Raw genomic sequence first — 22,312 nt, forward strand, 5'->3', positions numbered from 1 at the left:
GGTTCCTGGCAGCAACACAGGGCTTAACTTGAACAATTTTTAGGGCACCAAGTAATCTAGCCTTCATTTTTTTTAATGTTCATTTATTTATTTATTTTGAGAGAGAGAGAGAGAGAGAGAGAGAGGGAGGGAGTGGGGGAAGAGAGAGAGGGAGGATGGGGAGTGCTAACAACCTAGAGCACAAACCCACAAACCCATGAGATCATGACCTGAGCCAAGATCAGGAGTCGGATGCTTAACTGACTGAGCCACCCAGGCAACCCATAGCCTTCAGTGTTGTAAATCCATCCTTGAGTTGTTTTAATCTCCTACAACAACCAAGACTCACTGCTTTTTTATCAGAATCTGCTTCAGACAGTGGTATACATAATTGTTTTTTAAAATCATTTATAAACTTTCATAAATAAGCAGGCTAGGAAAAAGGAAACATTTGAAGATACTTTATTTATATGACAGAGAAATCTCATAATAAAGTCGTTATTTCATTAATTCACAAAAAGCACTATCTCAGTTAGAATTAAAGGAAAAGATGCACACCAAACCATGAAGATTTATTTTGTCTTCTTCTTCCCCCTGTAATACAAACAAAAATATGTTAAGTACTAATTAAGTGAATGGTGCAGCAGGTAACTGGTTCTATTATTTTGCATCGGGGAAGTACTAAATAGATGGGAAGATCTTCTGATGGCATTCTCTGAAACCTTAGAAAAAACCTAAGAGAATTTTGAGTTTGTTGAGTCACTGATTCAACATTGTGGACACAATTTTGTTCCAGCATTTCTAAAATAAACTCTGTATTAAATTGCATTTATTTTTAAAAAAAGCATTTTAATGGTAGGTCTCAGGATGTATTTTGCTATGGGTCAATATTTGGGGAGAATGACCATTAGATTTATCCTTGTCCGAATTTTCTGTTACCTGCAGTAATTTAAACTCCCAAGGCAGCACGGGTTTTTGAAATCAGTTTTGGACCCTGAAAATTAAAAGCAAATAAGAATCATCAGATGAAGAGATGGATGGCTCTGCCATTTTTACCATTAACTCTCCACCATCTAGGGGTGAACTCACATGGGGCTCAAACTCATGAACCGTGAGATCATAACCTGAGCCAAGATTGACTTGCACGCTTACTTGTTTTCAAATTTCAAGTACACCTCTGATGCTAGCAAGCTGGGACCATGGAAGCCAGAGAACACAAAAATCCACTTGTACCAATAGTAGACATAGCTTGTTCTCCTACACCAATCTCCAAATTGTTACCAAGCCCCACCACACCCCTCACCTTCCTCCACAAATCAGTCATAGAAATTGGAAGGTTTGCAGAGAAAGTATAGCTGCTACGTGTTAATGTTCTCTACATCTAAATGAAATGTCTTCCCATATCAAGCGACATTTATCTTTTTGTATCATGTTCATCAGAAAAGGTTTACATCAAAACTATTTTATCAGTTTTGTTTTATCTGATTTGGTTATCTGTGTTCCACCCTCTCTACTAAAAGCACAGGCACATATTGATAAGTGTACACCTGGCAAAAAAGCTGAATTATAAAATATCTTTCAAAATTGTAATGATGCTATATTCAAATATATTTAGTGACCTAAACTAAAGGCTTATAAAATGTAGGCAATTACAAATCCATTTAAAATTATTAAATAATAAGTTTAAGATAATTCCTAATTACTAGTCTGTTGATATACAAAGGCATGGTCCTAAATGAGTTCAAAAATATTTTTTAGAAATATTCCCCCAATGAGGGTTGATGGCGGGTGGGAGGGAGGGGAGGGTGGGTGATGGGTGTTGAGGAGGGCACCTTTTGGGATGAGCACTGGGTGTTGTATGGAAACCAATTTGACAATAAATTTCATATATTAAAAAAAAAAAAGAAATATTCCCCCAATATCTTGTTTGCACAATTAACTTGCTATTAAGTCCTTTTACTCCATTTAGCCGAAGCGATCAGTTCTAGGCCAGAAACTATCTAACTTATCATCAATTAATTATATATTCAGTTTATAGTTCCCTCTATCAGGAAATAAGTTGAATTTAGTAATTTTCTTAACATATTCTAAAATTATGCTTCATTCTAATACTAGTGAGAAAACTGATTATTTCTTAAATGTCATAAATTCCTTCAACCTATTTCCAAATACATTTAAATCTCTGTGGCATTATTTTAAAGTTTTAGATGAGTGGAATATTCTTTCTGTTATTCATTACAGAAAACTCCATCCCAAGTATTTTGAGTGTGAAAATGAGCTTCACATACCTCTTCTGCAAAGCAGGCTTCCTGCTCTTGGCCTTGGCAGCACTTTTCCAGTAGACCAGAGAAATCTGCAATGACAGCCTCAAGTTGTTCTTCTGTTATTTGAGGCTTTTGCTTCACAAGGTTAATGAGAAATCTATAATTTAAACAAAATAAAAGAGAAATCTGTTATGCAAAGGTATTTTTCTAAAGACTTCCTAGCAGAGTCTTGAGAGTCCTAGCAACCCTCCCCCTAAACCCTCACTCCATCAACCCATCACCAGATTTACAACATGCACTCTGTCTAACACCTTCATCAGAAATACTGAGGCTAGAAATGGGTAGATATCCCACTAGTCTGGATTTGTGCAGATGATTGATGAAACATGATTTTATAGTGCCACCATACTGATATGTAGTAAGATACAGTCTTTTTCTTACTTGCCTGGAATATCCTTCCAGTTCTCCAGTCTAACTTATATCCTATCAATACTCAAAGACCCAGAGTTCCAAGCTCCTGCCATTCATAATTACCACACCCATACCTGAGCATTGGTCCCACCAATCACCTGCACTACTCATTTAGCAGCACTTTCATGTTGGAACCAATGTTGACTGGAGACTAGGGAAGACTTGCCAAAGGAGGCAGCATTCTTACTGTACTTTGAAGCATGACACAGATTGTGACAGCAAAAAAGGGAAGGAAAGGTTTCCCAAAATGAAGGAAGACAATTTACAAAGCAAGCGAGTAGGAGCACCTGGGTGGCTCGGTCGATTAAGCAACCCACTCTTCATTCTGGCTCAGGTCATGATCTCATGGTTCGTTGGTGAGATCGAGCCCTGCGTCAGGCTGTGTGCTGTGAGGATTCTCTCTCCCTCTCTCTCTCTGCCCCTCCCCTGCTCTCTCTCTCTCTCTTTCTCTCAAAAAAACAAATATTAAAACAAAGCAAGTGAGTACTAAAATGCATGGGAATTTGGAGAACATAAGTTCCACTAGCGTGTGTTAACACACCGTTACAGAATGCCTCCCACAATGAATTGAAATGTGCATTCCATCTCATAACACCCATACTTCATGGTTGACTCAAATATTATGGTTACTCTCTTCAAGAAGTAAACAGTGTGAAAAAAAGTTTCAATAGTGCTTTCCCAGTGTTTTGGAATGGAGGTACCCAAACTTACTGCAAGGACATATCCTAATTCCCCAAAGTAGACTGCCATTTTTCTCAGTCCCAACATGTATCACAACAGTAGTTACAGAGGATACTGTTTTTACAAACAAAAACTTGTCCGCCCTAGTGAATTTTTCCAGGCCTATGCTCCCATGAGGCTGTGAAGGCACTGAGACAAAACTATTTTAAAAGCCACTGTAAGTGCTTTGGGGCAATAACATTCTCCTAATAAACCCAAGATTGTTGGGTATGTAAGGTAGAAATCTCAACTCCTATTTGGTGTTGTTGGTCTTCTCCCTGTTAGCAAAGAACCATTTCTTACTGCTGCTTCATTGTTTGCAGTGCTACACCCTGAGCTCGGCACAGATCCTTATGGAAGATGAATCTGTCAGCAGAGAATGGCAAAGGGACATATGTTTCATCCACCACTAAGCTGCTGAAACACGGCCTCCTGTTGGCATACGAAGAAGTGCAGCACAGGCCAACACCGGGGTTTACAGGAGTCTCTTCATGCCTGATGCATAATTGTCCAATAATAAGATCAGCCTGGTTAGGACAACAGGAAAGAAGAAAGTAAGGAGATTCAGCATGAGCCGCTATGTTGACTCAGGCTTCCAGAAAATTCTTGCAGTTTTTAAGGCAGTAATTTATAATCAGTATTACCAAAAAAATCTGCTCCCTGGGATCATATGTTGCCACATTGTGGATTCTTTTTTCACTCATTGTTGGGGATAAACTTCACATTTAGTGGCAAATATTTCATAGGTAATGTCAAAGATAGTCCCTTCAGTTATTTGAAATACGCTTCCAGTTCCATACATACTTCCAAAGGCAAAAGATTATCTGCCCTGATGGCTTAAATACATGGTTTAAATTTTTCATGTATATCTATCTAGTGGAACTTTCCATTTTCCTTTTGGGACCCAGAGAATCGCTTTCTGAAGGTACAATTTCACAAGCCTCATCCTTTCATATACATACATACTTGCACACATCATACATGCATACAGGTACACATATGTATATGTGTGTGTGTGTTTGTGTGTGTGTATAATCCTAATTGAAAAGAAACAAGGCCAGCGTGTGTATGTGTGCACGTGTGTTTGTCTTTTAAGGCTTTCCTCTTGTAGAGTCCTCCTACCTTCCACACTTCAAAGATATTTCTTAAATACCTGGCAATAACTTGTAATAATGGCCAATATGTTTTGTGTGCATACTATATATCCAACCAGTTCTGAACGAGTTACAGGGATTACCTCATTTAAGACAGTCATCCTATGTGGGTGGTACAATTCTTATTCCCAAATGTCAGATGAGAAAGCTCAAGCCAAGTGCTATAACTAGCTTTTCAGTGGTGAGAGTGGACGGGGATGCAGGCAGGAGGCCTCCAGAACCTACACTCCCAATCTGCTACAACAGCCCATGTCCCTGCAGTCTCTCAGCACGTGGGATTCAATCAATGATAAAGGTGATGCTTAATCACAGGAATTCTCCTTCCACTCTTACCTTTTGTGGAAAATTCCAAGACATGAAGACTAGCTAGCAAATAAGTCCTTGGCATCCGAAAGAGGAAAGGGGAAACGATAAATGTACAATTTGGTTCACAATTATGATTTTAAGGGAAAAAATAATGAAAAAAATCAGCCTGTCATTTTATGACACTAGTGACATTAGAAAGTAAAGATGATTGGCATTACTAACGAGTAAGTCATTTTCTTATTCAGCTTACCCTGTTCTAAACTCTTTACCCTGTTAAAGGGGTGAGGGGGGAATGTCCCTAATATGATAAGATGATTATACTACAAAAGGCAAAAATATAAGTATACTAAAAATAAAATGACTTGTAGGGGCACCTGGGTGACTCTGTCAGTAGAGTGCCTAACTTCGGCTTAGCTCATGATCTCACAGTTCGTGTGTTTGAGCACCCAGTCAGGTTCTGTGTTGACAGCTCAGAGCACAGAGCCTGCTTCGGATTCTGTGTCTCCCTCTCTCTCTCTCTCTCTCTCTACTCCTTCCCTGCTCATGCTCTGTCTCTCTCTCTCTCTCTCAAAAATAAACAAACATTGAAAAAGAAAATTTTTAATAAATAAAATGACTTACTTTCATCTATCAAAAGTGAAGCTTTTTTTTTTTTAACTCAATACACATTTTTTTCCTTGTGTCCATTAGACCAAACTCAATGCTTATGGATGCACAGTGGAGTAACTAAGATCTATGTGTGAACTAGATGCAGTGGGATAATAGCACAGCAGCAGTAGAGGCATGTGCAACCAGAAAGGAAATTGTGAAGAAGGTATGGCATTGGGTGTTGGAGCCTGGGCTCTGGGAAGAGCTGCATATGCATTCAAATATCAGCCCCACCATTTACTACCTGGGACATGTTGGTCCTAATGTAATTTCTTTGAGCCTCATTTTGCTATAAAATGGAGATGGTAATGGGGCATTTCAAAATTGATTTTCTTTGTCTTCTTTTTTTAACATTAAAGTATTTCGTGAACAAAAAGAGGAAATCATTGAATTGAATGATGTGTTGGTTATTCTCTTTCCGGTACATAAAGCTTGCTTAGACATCTTTGGATAAACTGGTTGCACTCCCCCAGCCTTTCTAGAAGGACCAGAAGCCTGGCCACATGCCCAACTGTTCAGAGCTGAGTTCATGCCCTCTCCAACTGTAACTAATCAAACAAGTGTAGTAAAACCATCTCCACAGTGGTTTTTACCATTTCCCCTAAATGGGAATTATGAGACCATTTCAAGTCAAACGGGGCAGAAACACAATGGGACTAAACAAAACACTCACCGCTCCCTCACCACAGGCCAATTGCTTGTCCTCACTGAGTTGGCAACAAGTGGCTGCTGCGGTTGCCATTTTCCTAGTGAAGGCCATCAGCTCAGGTGGGGTCAGCTGAGGGGCTTTCTTTGTGTAAGCAACAAGAAACCTGAAAGAAGCATTTTTTTTTTTTTTTTTCACCAAATCCTGCTGAGCCATTCATGAGTTTTTGACTCCTCACTCGTTCTCAAAGATCCTCTCTTGGTATCAGAAGCCATGATGTCAGCTCATTTGTATTACCAACAAGGTATTTGGACCACCTTTCAAGATGCATTTGCTCTAACCACCACTCCCTATACTTCTATTATAGCGACATATCACAATGGGGAAACAAACTCTGGAGAGTAGCCTGACACCTATTCCAACCTCCGAAGTTTCACTGATACTAGCTTTGATCTATTCAGTGATTCCACTCTGACAGACTGCAACAGAATAAATATCTTTTCTGCAAAAATGTGCATGATTTGGGGAACCCAGAGAAGTACCAATATCAGACTTTTATAAGCCATTCTTCTTGCTCTCTAGAAGAGGGGAATGGGGATGACTACCTTCTCCCAAGGGAAATTGGGTGATCAGATTACACCGATTTCCAATACGAAATAGGGGCTGAAATTAGAGTAGCCCTGGGTGACCAATTTAGGTTTATATTTCCCTCGCACTACAAAATTTGAAATCACTGAAAGTGCTGTTTAAAAAAACATATGTGTTGGGGCACCTGGGTGGCTCAGTTGGTTAAGTGTCTGAATTCGGCTCAGGTCATGATCTTGTGGTTCGTGAGTTCCAGCCCCAAGTCGGGCTCTGTGCAGACAGCTCAGAGGCTGGAACCTGCTTCACATTCTATGTCTCCTTCTCTCTCTGCCCCACCCCCACTCACACTCTTTCTCTCAAAAATAAGTAAACATTAGAAAAAATTTTTAAAAACGTACGCATTTTGTAAATAATACTCTCCTAGTTTCTGGAAGAGGCCACAGCTTCGCTTTGCCAACGCTTGACTTTCCTGGATATATTTCTCCAATTCTTCTTCCTGAAAATACAAGCATTATTATGTACATTTTCTTCTCTTCCGGGACACATAACTTTGTATGTAAAAATTGACCAATAATATATTATTCTGACACCAATCTTAGAAAAACCAATTTTAGAGGGGTTTTTTTGTTTTTTTTGTTTTTAACGTTTATTTACTTTTGAGACAGAGAGAGACAGAGCATGAACAGGGGAGGGTCAGAGAGAGAGGGAGACACAGAATCTGAAACAGGCTCCAGGCTCTGAGCTGTCAGTACAGAGCCCGACGCAGGGCTCGAACTCACGAGCTGTGAGATCATGACCTGAGCCGAAGTCGGCCGCTTAACCGACTGAGCCACCCAGGCGCCCCTAGAGGGTTTTTTTGTAATACTAAAGATAATGAGAGTGTGACTTGTGACAATTAAAATAAATGGACCGGGGTGCCTGGGTGGCTCAGTCAGTTAGGTGTCTGACTTTGGCCCAGGTCAGGATGTCATAGTTCACAAGTCCAAGTCCCACATCTGACTCTGTGCTGACAGCTCAGAGCCTAGAACCACAGCTTCAGATTCTGTGTCTCCTTTTCTTTCTGGCCCTCCCCTGCTCGCACTCTCTCTCTCTCAAAAATAAATAAACATTAAAAAAATAAAAATAAGAACAAATGGACTTTGGGGAGATTAAGCTTAAAACTTTGTGAATCACCAAGTTATGTGAGGACAGAATTCAATGTTTGGATAAAGGATTACAGTTCTTTCTGTACAAATTCTTGCTTTTCTGGAGCTGTTCAAAAATGAGTATTATTGTTATTCTGTGTGTCAAAGAACTTTTGGTTGCCATTTTTCTTCCTACATTAGGCCACTGGTTGTTGACTACTAGTTAATAACTACTTAATATCTAGATGACTACTTAGTAGATATAACTAGCTAACTACTAGTTAATAACTAGATGCTTTCATAGAAACAGCATTTTTAATGGATAATTTCTATGCAGTTTTTCAGACTCTCCCTAAAAAGTAAGAGCAATTTACCCCTTTATCCTGGCATTCAAGAGGGTTTTCAGACTGGGAACACTTCTCCAATAACTCCTGGTATCCTTTAGCCACTCTCAGAATTACTGGGACAGCAAGTTTAGTATGTCTTCTGGAATATTCATAGGTAAATCTGAAATGAGTGTGAAAAAATGTCATGTTGTTGGAATTAAGAGACAATTTATTCCTGTGTTATATGGCATGCAAACGTTAAAATTCAAATGCATAAGCCTGGAAATCAAATATGACTTGAACTATATGCACAGTAAAACTATTAATACAAATTATAATCCATCCAATTGTTCTAAAATGCTATTTTGTTTTCTTTTGCACTCTTCACTTGGGTTTTTCAATTATGAGCTTTACAGTCATTTATTCAACAAATATTTTTCCAGTGCCTACTCTATGCAAGCATTTCTTTCAGCAGTAAGGATTCAGTAAGGTATAAGATAAAATGCCTGACCTCTCAAAAGCATACATTACAGGGAGACAGAAATGAATAAACAAAACTAGGTCATCGAATTCAGGTGGTGATAAATGAGTGAAGAGAAATAAAGGAAGATAGAATGTGGGGGGAGTGAGTCTTAATTTAGAGCATTGGTCAAGAAATGTCTCTTTGGGTGGCTCTTTTGGAACAGAACCCTGGGTGAAGGAAGCTACACAAGTACCTGGAGGAAGATCATTCTCAGCTGAGAAAATTTCTACTGCAAAGAACCTTTCTAATTGAAGAAGTGCTTCTATTAGATAAACAATTCTTGTTGGATGTGTGGGTGGGTAAGTTCAAAGATAATTCTTGAATTTACTAATTGTATTTCCAAGTCATAGATATAAGTAATATTTCGTTCTGCCACCAATAAATTGTCAGTGTGGGTTTCTTCAATTTGGACTTTGTTCTTGTGTGTGTAATTTTATTTAGCAGTGCAAATGATGTGTGAATGTCCAATCTGAATGCAAGTATAGAAGGATATCCTTAGGGAATATGAAAGAGACAACTGTGCCATTATTTGCATTATTACATTAGAAGCAGGCTTTTAAATTTATGAAGACCCTTAGAGATCATTAAGCCTGAAATCCTAAGAGCTACACAAATCCCTCCTCGAATAGTGTCCATAGATATACACTGTACAATAAAGGAAAATGTATTAACTTGACTGCTTGATTCCTATCGGTTATATTACAATAAAGTACTATACTGCAAGTATCTCTACACATTTTTATTTTCTTATAAAAATAAAACACATATTAAATAAATAGCAAATAAACCGTTCTAATAAAAGCCCTTCTATCTACCATTATCTATTGAGTTATACTTCGGAAAGTTTTGAAAACATGCACAGTGAAAAAGCACATTCATAACCATTAACCCTTATTATCACAAAATATCCATATCTTATTTGGAAGCTCAGTAGTAGTCTTCATACGAGTAATCCATACAAAGATGACAGTGCTTCTGATCCCAGAGAAATTGATACAAAATAAAATATAGCTTCAGTTAGTAGCAGCAATAGTGAAAGTCTCATCAGTATAAGATAGATCTCATTTCCTTATTCCCTACTTATCTGCTTAAATAGATTTTGGTTCAGAACATTCTAGCATCACCCAAACATACTGAGTTCAAAACCTGTAACCATCACTCCCCATTTCAGCAACACAAAACTGTCAGCTACATACTAATCTTTACTCATGTGAACATACATTTACAGAGTGTGTTACCTTGCCATGAAAAGATCTTTTTCCCTTGAAGAAAATTGGTTGAAATCTCTCTCTCCTAAAAATCTATTTAGATTCGGAGATAATCCTTCAGGTGTGTCATCATTTTCTGCATGAATTATGCATTGACCAAGTTCAAGTATGGGCAATTTGCAGCATTCTGCTATTTTGCTTGACAGAATATCTTGCCGAGAACATAGGTAGGACATAATTTTTTCCTGTAATAGGAAGATGAGGGAGGAAGGGAGGGAGAGAAGGAGAGAAAAAAAAGAAATAGAAGACATTTTACCTTGTCTCTAATGTTAGTGCTTTCTCCCTACTTTGCTTTTCCTTACTCCTTTCTACCTACCCGTTTGTTCAATTCTTCTTTTCATAGTTGTCAGCTAAAATCAATTTTGTTGTATTAGGAAGATTTTGAAAACAAGATAGAAATATACTCTTCAAACCAAATGACATGCACATAGGTATATATCTTTCTATTCCTATTAAAATGGGCTACTGGACAACGTTTGCTGTTGATGTCCTCATCATGGAGAGCAAACTTTCTGCTCCACGTTAACAGATCAATCTGCAGTGACCCACCATGACCTCCAGAGGGCAGGCTATAGATGATGAAATTTCAGCACATCTAAGAATGGAACAGAACTTCCATATCCCTGTCACGGGACTAAAAATCCAAGCCTTCTCAGTAAGAACAATTAGAACCCATCATTCAGCCATTAAAACCAATTGACATACCATGTTGAAATTAATTTTTCCACTTTAAAGGAAAAGGGTGGTAATGAGCTCCAAAAATGGAAAAATAATTTAAGTGCCTATAGAAATCAGTAAAATCGTCTATTAAAACCAAGACAACTAACTTCAAAGAAAAACAAAGTAATTTTTCTAATATGCGAGTAAAAAATTTGTAAAAGGAAAAATAAATGAAATAGGAAATCCGTCTTTGGGAATCTTCCCCAGCTCTTCACACCAGGATCTCTGCCTTTGCTCAGAGATTGCCTCTTTCAGCCAAACTGCCATGGGACTGGCTCAAATGAGCATTTTATCTCCACATCCAACCCTTTGGAAACCAGGTTCAAGCGTGGGTTTCTAAGCCTCTTGAATATCTAAGAACAATGGTTTGAAGCCTTCTTGGAGAAGACGGTGTATCACCAGGGACCAAAGAGGAAGGAATTTGGGGATAGATAGTCCTCTTGTACAGTATCCAGGAAGCCTAAAGTTGGCCCAGAATAGATGAATGCCATGCTGCTAAAATGGCGACTAACTACGGCACGTTTGAGGATTCTGTTTGGGGGATTTTCTTTTGGTTTTTAATTCTCCTAGAGCCCTTTATCCACGCCTCTCTCTGTGGCTTTGTATCTTGTGGAACAGTTTCTGGTGTTGTTTTTGTTGTTTGTTGTGTCATTTTGTTGTATTCATATAATAAATATAATAGAGCCCCTTCTGTGGCCGAGGCATCGTGCAGCCGGCCTGTGGAGATAACAGCAAACAGAAGACAGGCCCTACATGCCTCATCTCTCCCATCAGACTGTAAATTCCCCGAGCGAAGCTTCTGCCTTAGTGTCCTTCATAGTGTCTAGCACACAGAAAGTATTCCGTATATATTTGCCAAATGAAATGATAAATGGCTAGAAAAACCAATTGGTTAAAAGTAAAGAGTCTCTCCCCCAAGATTCTATGTGGAGTTTATGATCATTTTCAGAAGAAAGAATGGGCCCTGGTGTCACGAGAGGAGAGTATCTCTTAAGTGAAAGGCAGGGTTAACAAAACACGCTTTCAGTTTTACTGTCAAGAAGTCTGTGACTTGACTCAGCCAGCTAGCTACCTTACCCTGTGACCAACTCCAACAGCCTTCTCCCATGTAGAAGGAGAGCCAAAGAAAGAAAAGGAAGTGGAATTATCTCTGTTTTGGGAAACAAGACTCTTTACCCCATCCTGCAGACACTCCAGCACGTTTCCTCTGCAACATTCCTCATGTATGTGGGCCACATCCAGGACCAGTTTCTGAATTTCGGTAAAATTCGCTTTGGAAAACTTTTGACTCAATTTAGTAACAGTTCTAAAGGGGAAGGAAAGGAATTGGAAATCAATCCTGATTATCTACCAAAATTAAATAATACAGAGAGAATATTAATATAGTTGCAGTTCCAAAAAGAAAGAATTGAAATGCTTTCGCTGTTTGAAAAAAAAAAGGGAGGGGCGCCTGTGTGGTTGCTTTAGGCTCAGGTCATGATCTCACAGTTCATGAGATCAAGCCCAGAGCCTAGTTGGGGTTCCATGTCGCTCTCTCTCTCTCTCTGCCCCTCCCCTGATTGCACTCTATCTCAAAATAAATAAACAAACATAAAAAAATAAAAGAAAAAGAAAAGGGAAAGCATTATAAGTCTTGTCAATTCCAACCAATCTTTGAAGGCAATGGTTCTATAAAGTGACCCATCCCCACAAATACTTTGGACATTATTTATTTGTCTTTAAAACCTTTCCTGTGAACTGGGATGAAATCTATCTTTTTGCTGCTCATCCGTGATGCTGAGTGCTTATAATCATCATAGTGAGTGGGTGGGAAAAAATTAAAAAGACAAACAATTAAGAAATGGAAAATTCCATGAAAATAATAATCATTTTTTTTTTACTTGGGAGAAAAAAAAATACTCTGAGAATACAGAAGGGGCGTATATGTGCAAATACATGAAACAAGACAAGAAAGTAGAGCCCACCGAACATTCAGACATGTCAGCATACCAAGAATGGAGTGTGGCCAGAAGGGAAATAAGAAGTAAAAAAGCTTGTTCTTTCTAGATATTTCCTTAAGTGTTAAGAGATGTCTAGATGAAACCACTACCCCCTAGAGCAACTGGTGTTGCTGCTTCTGATAAGGATAGATTTTCTTTATAAATTTATAACATTTAAGCTTAATCACTTATGGAGAGCAAATAATAAATACAACCATTATAATAATAACTTAATTTATATTTTATTAGTAAGAAAAAATTGAAGCAATTCACGAATCAGTCTAAGCTTCTAATAACTAGAGTTGGAAGGTAGTTAAAGCAAAATCTGACCTATTCTAAGAAAACATTTTAGAACTAACTCCATGACTAACTTTAACCTAGGTCTCCACTATGTATAGTAATTTTTAAATGTGTCATTTAACAAGCACACAAACAAATGAACGTTGAATGCATGTATTTAATACTCGTCAATTAGCATCTCAAACATTTTCCTACACTAGAAATGCTTCATTGTAAAGGTTGAAGAGCACTTTAAACCAGGTATGTAGTTTAAAATTTTCTAGTAGCCACATTAAAAGGTAAAGAGGAAAAAGTTAAATTCACTTTAATAACATGTTTTTAACCCAATATATCAAAAATGATACCATTTCAACATAGAATTTCATTCATATGCGGAATCTAAAAAAGGAAACAAATGAATCAACAAACAGAAAAGCAGATTCAGACCTATGAAAACGGGGAACAAACTGGTGGCTGCCAGAGGAAAGGAGGGTTGGAGGATGGGCAAAATGGGGGAAGGCAGAGGGAAATACAGGCTTCCAGTTATGGAATGAATAAGTCACAGGGAATAAAAGGCAGAGCATAGGGAGTATATTCAATGATATTATAATAGCGTTGTGTGGTGACAGGTGGTAACTACATCTCTATAGGTGAGCGCAGCAAAATGTATAGTGAAGTTGAATCACTATGTCGGGCACCTGAACCTGGTGCAACATTGTGTGTCAACTACATGCAAATAAAAAAAAATTTATTTAAAAAAATATTTTAGGGGCTCCTGGATAGCTCAGTCGGTTAGGCATCCGACTTCGGCCCAGGTTCTGACCTCGTGGTCTGTGAGTTTGAGACCTGCATCGGTCTCCGTGCTGACAGCTCAGAGCCTGGAGCCTGTTTCAGATTCTGTGTCTCCCTCTCCCTCTGACCCTCCCCTGCTCATGCTCTCTCTCTGTCTCAAAAATAAATAAATGTTAAAAAATTTTTAAAAAATATTTTAATATGCAGTTAACATAAAAATCAATTAAGAAGATATTATACATTCTCTTTTTCATACTCAGTCTGTAAACTCTGGTGTGTAGTTTACACTGGGAGCACAGTTCCTCATTCACATCAGCCAAATTTGGAAACGGTCAGGAGCTACATGAGGCCAGTGGCAGCCTTGCCCTGTAGCACAGCCTTAACCCCTTGGTAATTCTGATTCTTACATCTGATGCCAAAGTCTCAACTGTCAGGATACAGACAATTCGAGATCACTGGCCTAGTAGACGAATAGGAATCAGGAAAATAAATCACGATCAGGACGTAGAAACACTGGGCTCTGAAGACTCGCAGTGGGGTCCTGAGTAAATTGCTTTAAACTCTCTGGGTCTCAGTTTATTCCCATGTGCAAATGAAGAGGTTGGACTGTCTTCCTCAGTATCCTTACAGCAAAGACAGAATATGAGACAGGTAAATTAAGTGTGCTTTACAAAGAGTTAAGCAGCAGACTATGGGTTAGCTTCCTTCCACTCCTGGGATTTCAGGATTCTAATCGCATCAGCTCTCATCAAAGGAAACTTCATTCTCAACGACAGAAACAATGAGAAAAATGAGCTCAAACTGAAAAATAGTGGTTTTGCACATATCACCCTCTTCCCTACTAATAGGGCGTAAACTTACATGGCTCGGAAGGTTCGGGGTCCAAAATTTCTCATCACTGCACATATATGTTGATTTAACAAACTGCTTTCTCTTAATTCTTTTGTAATCAGGGCTGTCTAGATATACAAGAAACAAGTTGTCAAGAAAGGATGTATTTTCCTTTGCAGGTGCTAATAATTAGAAAACCAACAGCTTCAAGGAAAGCATGAGACCATAAGGAATATTACAAAAATTGCAAACATGATACATTTTTACATTCTCTCTTTCTTTTAGGTTGGTTTATATACATCTATGCCAGACAGATTTATTAAAAATACTCTAAAACAAGAACATTTTAACTTTCATACTTGGGATACTGAGTGCACAACTGTACTTTTAAACTCATTGAAACCTGATGATTTCTTAAATGTCTGCTCTGTCACACACATAAAAGTGAATAAATGATAAGATTGCGTCACAGACTGATGTTCTGGGAATAATCACAGTCCTTAGGAAATTTTTGTTGTATGACTTTTGTTGTGGCAAGTAATTAATTATGGACGTTATTCTCATTCTCCAAACCCAAAAAAGCTGCTCACATCTCCAAACCTACATTTCCTTTCATAAGGTGTTGATGATGTTTACACCTCAAATTTGTTCTTAGTATCAAAAGAAATAATGAACGTAAAGTATTTGTCATAGTTTTCTTTCTCTTTTTCCTCTCTCTTTCTGTGCCTCCTTTTCTCCTCCTGCTCCTTCTACCGCACCTCCTTCCACCTCCTATTCCTCTCTCTTTCATTTATGTTATGACCCGTACCTCTGTCTTCCTTTATCCCACCCCCAGATTCATGTCCTTAGTCATATAATACTTGTTGGCCAAAGGAATGAATACAAAACAGCAAATCCAGCTGTTTTAGCCCAAAGAATATCAGACTGCTAACATATGCTCTATTCTGAAGATGGTAGTCTGCATACAAAGCATATTTCCATTTTTAGCTTTGTTTCATTTTAATGAGCCATAGCCAGATTAAAGGATTGGTTCAGATATCTGTACAAATATACTACCTTTGTTTGGAAGCATTCGACTGCATTTTCAGTTTTGCAGCAAGGTGGAATTATTTTGCCATAGTGGGTAGCCAAAGAAAGAATTGTGGGTGCATACAGAAAGGGGTGCCTTCTTGCTATCTCATAGATGTACCTATGAAATGAAAAGGCACTGTAAGATTTACAAACATATAAAACTAGGACAACCATTAGAACTGGAATCCGGAATCATCCACCTCGACAGTCCCCATTGCAAAGATGGTCTAAGGGTAGGCTCTCTATTTCTCTGGCTTAGACATGCAAGACAGCAGCATGCAAGGCAGAAGTGATTGAGAGTTACATATAGGATCCCCTAACAGAGAACCTGTGTTCAAATCCCTGCTTCGGAATGTACTAGCACTGTGCCCTCAGCCAATTATCTCAACTTTCTAAACTTCAATTTCCTAGTCTGCAAAATGTGAGGAAGAATGAAGTGAAAAAGGACAGGCTTCAAAGGCAGGTAGTGAGCACTAATCTGATCACGCATGCCAAGCACACATGGTCCTACAAAATCCTAAGTGTTCAATAGCTGCTAGCCGTGTTTAACGTATCTTAAACATTCCTGAATCTCTAATTTTTTTTTATTTCCGGGTAATTCAGTGAACACGAAACACCAAGTATTTGGCTCCAGAAGGAACCGCTTTGTGCGGTACTAAAATATTCCTGGGCAAACTAAAATGGAGAGGTTAGAAGGAAGGAAAAACAAAACAAAACAAAACAAAACAAGGTGTATCTCACAACTGTTGGGTCTGCTGAGTGTTGTGTACTCATCTACCTAGCATGCTATGGAAACAAAGTTGCACTTCAAATGGTCCCCCTGATTTCCTAGTGCAGGACCTCAGCTGGTGCAAAATTATTGCCACTTCTCTGCCTTTTAGAGTACCTCTGTAAATTGCAGAAATACTAGATTACGCTTGGTACTACTCTCCTTCTGGGATTTTAATCTACCTTTAAATTGGATCCTTACCTGTTCAGGAACATGTCCCTGTTTTCTTCATATGCTTTACAACTGGTGACAGGTTCTGGAACTTGGAAGGGTGGGATGGATGACGGAGTAGCCTTTTTGTGTGCCAGTAAACAGTTATGTCTTTCCTCTTCACTTTGGCTGCAACAATCTGAGAGTCCATACTTTTCAGAAATTTCCTTCTCATGGCAAATTTCATCCAGAAAGGCAGATAGCTATAGGAAATATTTGTTTTTAAAGAAAGACAACTAACTGTATTTTGAAATTCTGTGAAACACATGAGAAGTTTTCTAATACCCAAAATCAGAACTACAAATTAAAAATACAAATTCCAACATACTTTATTTAGTTTCAGCCAAATGAGAGCTTTCTCTCATGTCTTTTGGGAAGTGGAATTTTGGTGTCCAACCTTGAGAAATACACATGACTATTAAAATTACTTTATCTTATGGCCAAAATGAACAAATCAGGAGACTATAGATGCTGGAGAGGATGTGGAGAAATGGGAACCCTCTTGCACTGTTGGTGGGAATGCAAATTGGTGCAGCCGCTCTGGAAAGCAGTGTGGAGGTTCCTCAGAAAATTAAAAATAGACCTACCCTACGACCCAGCAGTAGCACTGCTAGGAATTTACCCAAGGGATACAGGAGTACTGATGCATAGGGGCACTTGTACCCCAATGTTTATAGCAGCACTCTCAACAATAGCCAAATTATGGAAAGAGCCTAAATGTCCATCAACTGATGAATGGATAAAGAAGTTGTGGTTTATATACACAATGGAATACTACGTGGCAATGAGAAAGAATGAAATATGGCCCTTTGTAGCAACGTGGATGGAACTGGAGAGTGTGATGCTAAGTGAAATAAGCCATACAGAGAAAGACAGATACCATATGTTTTCACTCTTATGTGGATCCTGAGAAACTTAACAGAAACCCATGGGGGAGGGGAAGGAAAAAAAAAAAAGAGGTTAGAGTGGGAGAGAGCCAAAGGATAAGAGACTGTTAAAAACTGAGAACAAACTGAGGGTTGATGGGGGGGTGGGAGGGAGGGGAGGCTGGGTGATGGGTATTGAGGAGGGCACCTTTTGGGATGAGTGCTGGGTGTTGTATGGAAACCAATTTGACAATAAATTTCATATACTGAAAAAAAAAATTACTTTATCTTAAAAGGGAAAACACCATGCAATATTTTATCTCCCCCAGAAAAAAATATTTGAAATATTTCATTTTCCCCTCTTATTTTATCAACACTTTGGCTCCATGATATCTATGAGCCTTTTAAAAATACATAAGCCACTTTTTTTGTTGCCTTAATTTTACCAACATCGGATGATGAGACCGATAGTCCTAAGAATGCCTTAGAAATACATGTTTCATTCATCTCAGGAAATTTTGTATAGCTTCTATAACTGCTAATATTTAGAGAATCCTACAGCTCTTAAGCAAGACTTTGAATTCTCAATCCATATAAAAATCATGCCTTTAAGTTTACAATGATAAACCGCCAATCTGTAACATTAAAGTGAACCTCTCACTGGACGTAAAGTTGCAATATGGAATGTATTTTGCTTAATTTTTACATTAGCAGGACAAGCCAAAAATAGAGATGCAAAACAGAGAGTTTTATGAAATCATCAATTTCAGAGTTGCAAAGTATTTTATATCTTTAAAAGGGCATCTCCTCTAAAATATTCCAAATACATTGACTTTTGGCCATTCATCAATCCCACCATGAGAGAAGATTCTCTGGGCATTTTGTCCCATAATTGGGTAACTCTAATCATTACAAAGTTCCTAGGTTTTTTTTCTATTGAAATAAAATAAGCAATAATAACTATTATTGATTGATCTTCTACATTAAGGTATATTTTAAAAAAACTATTCATTGTTTAACTGAAACTCAATTATAAATGAGTTTCATATTTTGTTATTGTTTGTTAAATCTGGCAACCCTCAGTATGTGCCTCACTTTCACTACAGTGTATAGTGTAATGAAGCCAATAAGGGTGTTAATTTTAAAGCCTGACGGCCTAGTTTAAATCCTTGTTCTGGACTCCCTCAAAAAAAGTTACTCAACCTCTCTGTGCCCCAGCTTCCTCAACTGGAAGAATAGCATTTACCTCCTAGGATTATTGTAAGTATTTAATAAACTAATGTTTGTAAGCAAAGCTGACATTCTACCAGTAACCAGTAACCCCAGTGAGGGGTTCTTCTTCACTCACTTGGACATCCATCTGAGTCATCAGTGCTATGCTCCATGTCATAAAATATTTTTATTATCAATGAGTATGTAACACTCCCTAGGATAATGTCTGTCACATTGTGTGATTAATAAAAAGTGACTTCTTCTGTTATTATTATATCCGTCTTTATGACAAACCTGAACTTAAAGCTACTATTATTCCTTTTTTTACAGATAAGGAAACCAAATCTCGAAGAAGTTAAGTACCATGCTCATGGTCACCCAGATATTCAACTTTCAGAACCTTTGCTCTTAGTCACCATGTTTATATTGTCTCTTTACAACAGGTACTCACTGCTTTTTCTTCAACAATTCAGAATTAATCCAATTCTTCTTTCATACAACAAGCGTTCAAATATTTAAGTGTATTTCTCATGGCATCCCTGTATCTGCTCTTTTGCCTGCTAAACTTTGGTCAAATACTATAGTGGGATAATATTATTATTATTATTATTATTATTCACTCACCTGATTTTCTAAACACCCTACAGGTTGCTCACTGCCCGTGGATTTCTCAATTACAGTTAGTATATCTTTCACCATTTTGCTTACTTCTTTGTAAGTGGCTTCTTGAACAAACTGAGCAAAAAATATGGTAGCTCTGGAACAAAAATACATATGAATGCTTAAGGAATAGACATGTCAAGCTGCTTTTCTTCAAATGTAGTTTTCGTTTGTTTTTGTTTTCTGTTATGTGACTTGTTTAGGGGATGACTTTTGTTAAAAAAAAATTATGTGAAATTAGATTCTAGTCATCCAGAAAGAAACGTCAATCTTCTTGCCCTGTACCCCCAAAGTATACATATATCTATTAAAGAACTCAAAGTGGATTTTCCTTAAGAGTGGTTCCTGCTTTTGTGGTCACCCATCCACTGCAATGAACCTACAGCTGAGGGTATCTATATTCTACAGTGCCTTTCAAATTTAAGCAAAGAATTGGTCATTAGACGTCTGCCTGTATCTACTCTTAGTTGATCAAGATATGATCCAAGATGGTATTCATGGATTGACCAAAGAATTGCCTTAATAGGGTTCTGGGTACAAGCAGTAGCAATAAAACACTATTTTAAATTCCTTATTAGAAACTTCAGGAGCATAGAATAGACAGAACTCAAAAGAAAAACATACTCTCTACAAATAACAAAGTAGAATATTTTACCTCCTATTATTTGCTACTAGGATTTACATAGTATTCAGAATACAGAATATTGTAATATCATCCTATTGGTATTGATGTGAAAAACTCCTGAATTTATATATTGTGGTTACCACTGATCTGATACTAATCTTCAGTTTCTAAAATATGATTTGTTTTTTCCCATGGAATTTCAAGGACTCTAGAGGTTAATTTAATCTAAGGCATAGACCAACATTTCAGCCTCTTCAATATCCATTTGATATCCAATATAAATAACTTCTTCAATTAGCTTTTGTACTTTTCAAAACCCATAGGGCTATCCGGCCTCATTTAATTACCTAACTAAAATGATTATTGCTTTGCATATTTGAAGTGCGTTTATATGAGCAAAACTTACAGGTCAACGAAATTCATCTCTGCAGAACATTGGGAAGAATCCAATATGGAAGCTGGAAAGCAAAAGAAACTCCAGGAGAAATGGTGTTTTCAACTGCAACCAGGAAAGTGACCGTTCTTATATGTAAATGTGTATGTTTAATTTAGAACTGCACAACTGAGAAGACATTAGGGAGCATCTATCCAAACATCTTAACTTTGTACTTGAGAAAGCTAGGAAACTAAGGAATAGCTAAGATAACAAGAATAATTTATAGTAGACCTAGCACTAAAATTCAGTTGTTTGGTTTCCCCCTGTACTGTGATGCTCTAATTGGCTTGGAAATCAAAGGATTAAAAATACATTTCAGACCTCCTTTTGAACATGATTGCATCACAGTTTGCTTGCTTATTTATATCCCAGCCACATTGTTTCTTCTTTAGTCAAATAATGATCCATTTTTTTCTGAAGTAAAGATAAAGATGTTACTTATTTTATCAGTCTGAGGGGGTTTTATATGTGAAGGAGCCAGGATTATAGACTCATATATAGAGATATAATATAAATATATTTCAAAATTAGCATGTATGCCAATTATATAAATAATGTACAAAACATTAATTCAACATGGAATGTATAAGTCATTCGTAGATAATCTGGAGCATTGCCATGATTTTGTAAACCTCTTGTAAAGCTACAAGTTTATCATACATTTAAAGATATTCCCCATTAAATATTTTTCTTCAGTGTGGAGCAGGAAGTATAAATAAATCAGGACAAATGAATAAATTCAAATGTAAGAATTTTGATGTAGAGAAAAGACAAAAAAGAAAACAAAATATCTTACCTATTCCATATGCATTTCTGTGCATTGTTCGGGGTTCAGAAAAATTTAGTAGGAAAGTTAAAAAAATTGATATGACCCACTTCATGGTTGTTAGTTATTTTTTCGTTGGCAATGATGGGGGGAGAGTATTGAAAATCATGCTGAAATTCTTTTATACCCTTCTCAAGCAACGCCTGTTAATTAGTAATCTTCTGTTAGTATATCAGTATATGTGTTACTTTATTTCCTTAGGTTGCAAATGGGACAACTTGTTGATAATTAACAGCACAGGGATTATTTGCATTTTATGTCCAAGGACACAGACCTCTTTTCAAAGGAAAAAAGGGGGAAAAATTTTGCAAATTCATCCCATGTTGCAAATGTTAACAAATACTCTTCTCAATCTACAGAGTATTCAAAGAAATGTTTTTTCCTGAATTGCACAATAATGAATATATTTCAAATTAAAAATCTAATGGAGCCATAAAGATGAAGACTCCAGACTTTGTATGAAATTCAGCTAAATGCATTAATTCCTTTAAAAAATATTAATTGAATGCCTGTAATATGCCAGGCACTGGACACAGTATTTGACCAAATCAAACTTCACTGAAGAATACATTCATTGCTTGATTATTATATGGATTAACTCAAAAATCCTTTTCACCCAATTTCATGCCACTACAGTCCATTTTTAAGTATTTAGTATGCTGTGTATGGCTTAACAGAAAACTTAGAGCACAAACTCTGATGAACCAAGCCCTATAATAATTTTGTTTGTTACAAAATAATTTTGCATGTATGCCAAACTGAAGTGGGTCAGTTGCACTCTCCATTCAGCAACTCGAAATGATTTTGTTAACACTAACAAAGGAGCACTTACAAATGCCACCTGATTCTAGGAGGGGTTCACCTCGTTAAACCACTGGAGGAACTTTTAAAATTCCTGTTGCTTTGACTGAACCCCATACTAATTAAATCAGAATCTTTGCAGGTGGGATCTAGGCATCACTATTTTCTAAAATCTTCACAGATTATTCACTATTCTAAAGTTAAGATTAAAAATAAATGAA

General features: G+C 37.4%; 1 protein-coding gene across 1 annotated transcript; it reads right to left on the minus strand.

Moving 5' to 3' along the window:
* Positions 1–928: 928 nt before the first annotated feature.
* On the minus strand, positions 929–21,345 carry LOC102952736 (alpha fetoprotein). The gene is made up of 14 exons (XM_042982731.1): positions 21,261–21,345; positions 20,435–20,486; positions 19,368–19,500; positions 16,657–16,868; positions 15,672–15,804; positions 14,646–14,743; positions 11,911–12,040; positions 9,985–10,199; positions 8,272–8,404; positions 7,172–7,269; positions 6,216–6,354; positions 3,738–3,961; positions 2,268–2,400; positions 929–973 (listed from the first exon to the last, which is right to left on the minus strand). Exons 1-14 carry the CDS (start codon positions 21,343–21,345, stop codon positions 929–931), a joined length of 1,830 nt encoding a protein of 609 aa, XP_042838665.1.
* Positions 21,346–22,312: the final 967 nt, after the last annotated feature.

This window comes from Panthera tigris, chromosome B1 (assembly GCF_018350195.1).
Source record: "Panthera tigris isolate Pti1 chromosome B1, P.tigris_Pti1_mat1.1, whole genome shotgun sequence".
In the NCBI taxonomy this organism is placed as follows: Eukaryota; Metazoa; Chordata; class Mammalia; order Carnivora; family Felidae; genus Panthera; species Panthera tigris.

What these genes read in the sequence shown, in the direction of transcription:
- LOC102952736 (XM_042982731.1), bottom strand. Translation starts at nt 21,345, where the DNA reads ATGAAGTGGGTCATATCAATTTTTTTAACTTTCCTACTAAATTTTTCT. An exon ending in AGGGACATGTTCCTGAACAG is followed by an intron (nt 15,805 to 16,656) that starts GTAAGGATCCAA and finishes TTCATTTCATAG; the next exon opens with GTACATCTATGAGATAGCAA. An exon ending in TGGCCTGTGGTGAGGGAGCG is followed by an intron (nt 3,962 to 6,215) that starts GTGAGTGTTTTG and finishes TGTCCTAACCAG; the next exon opens with GCTGATCTTATTATTGGACA.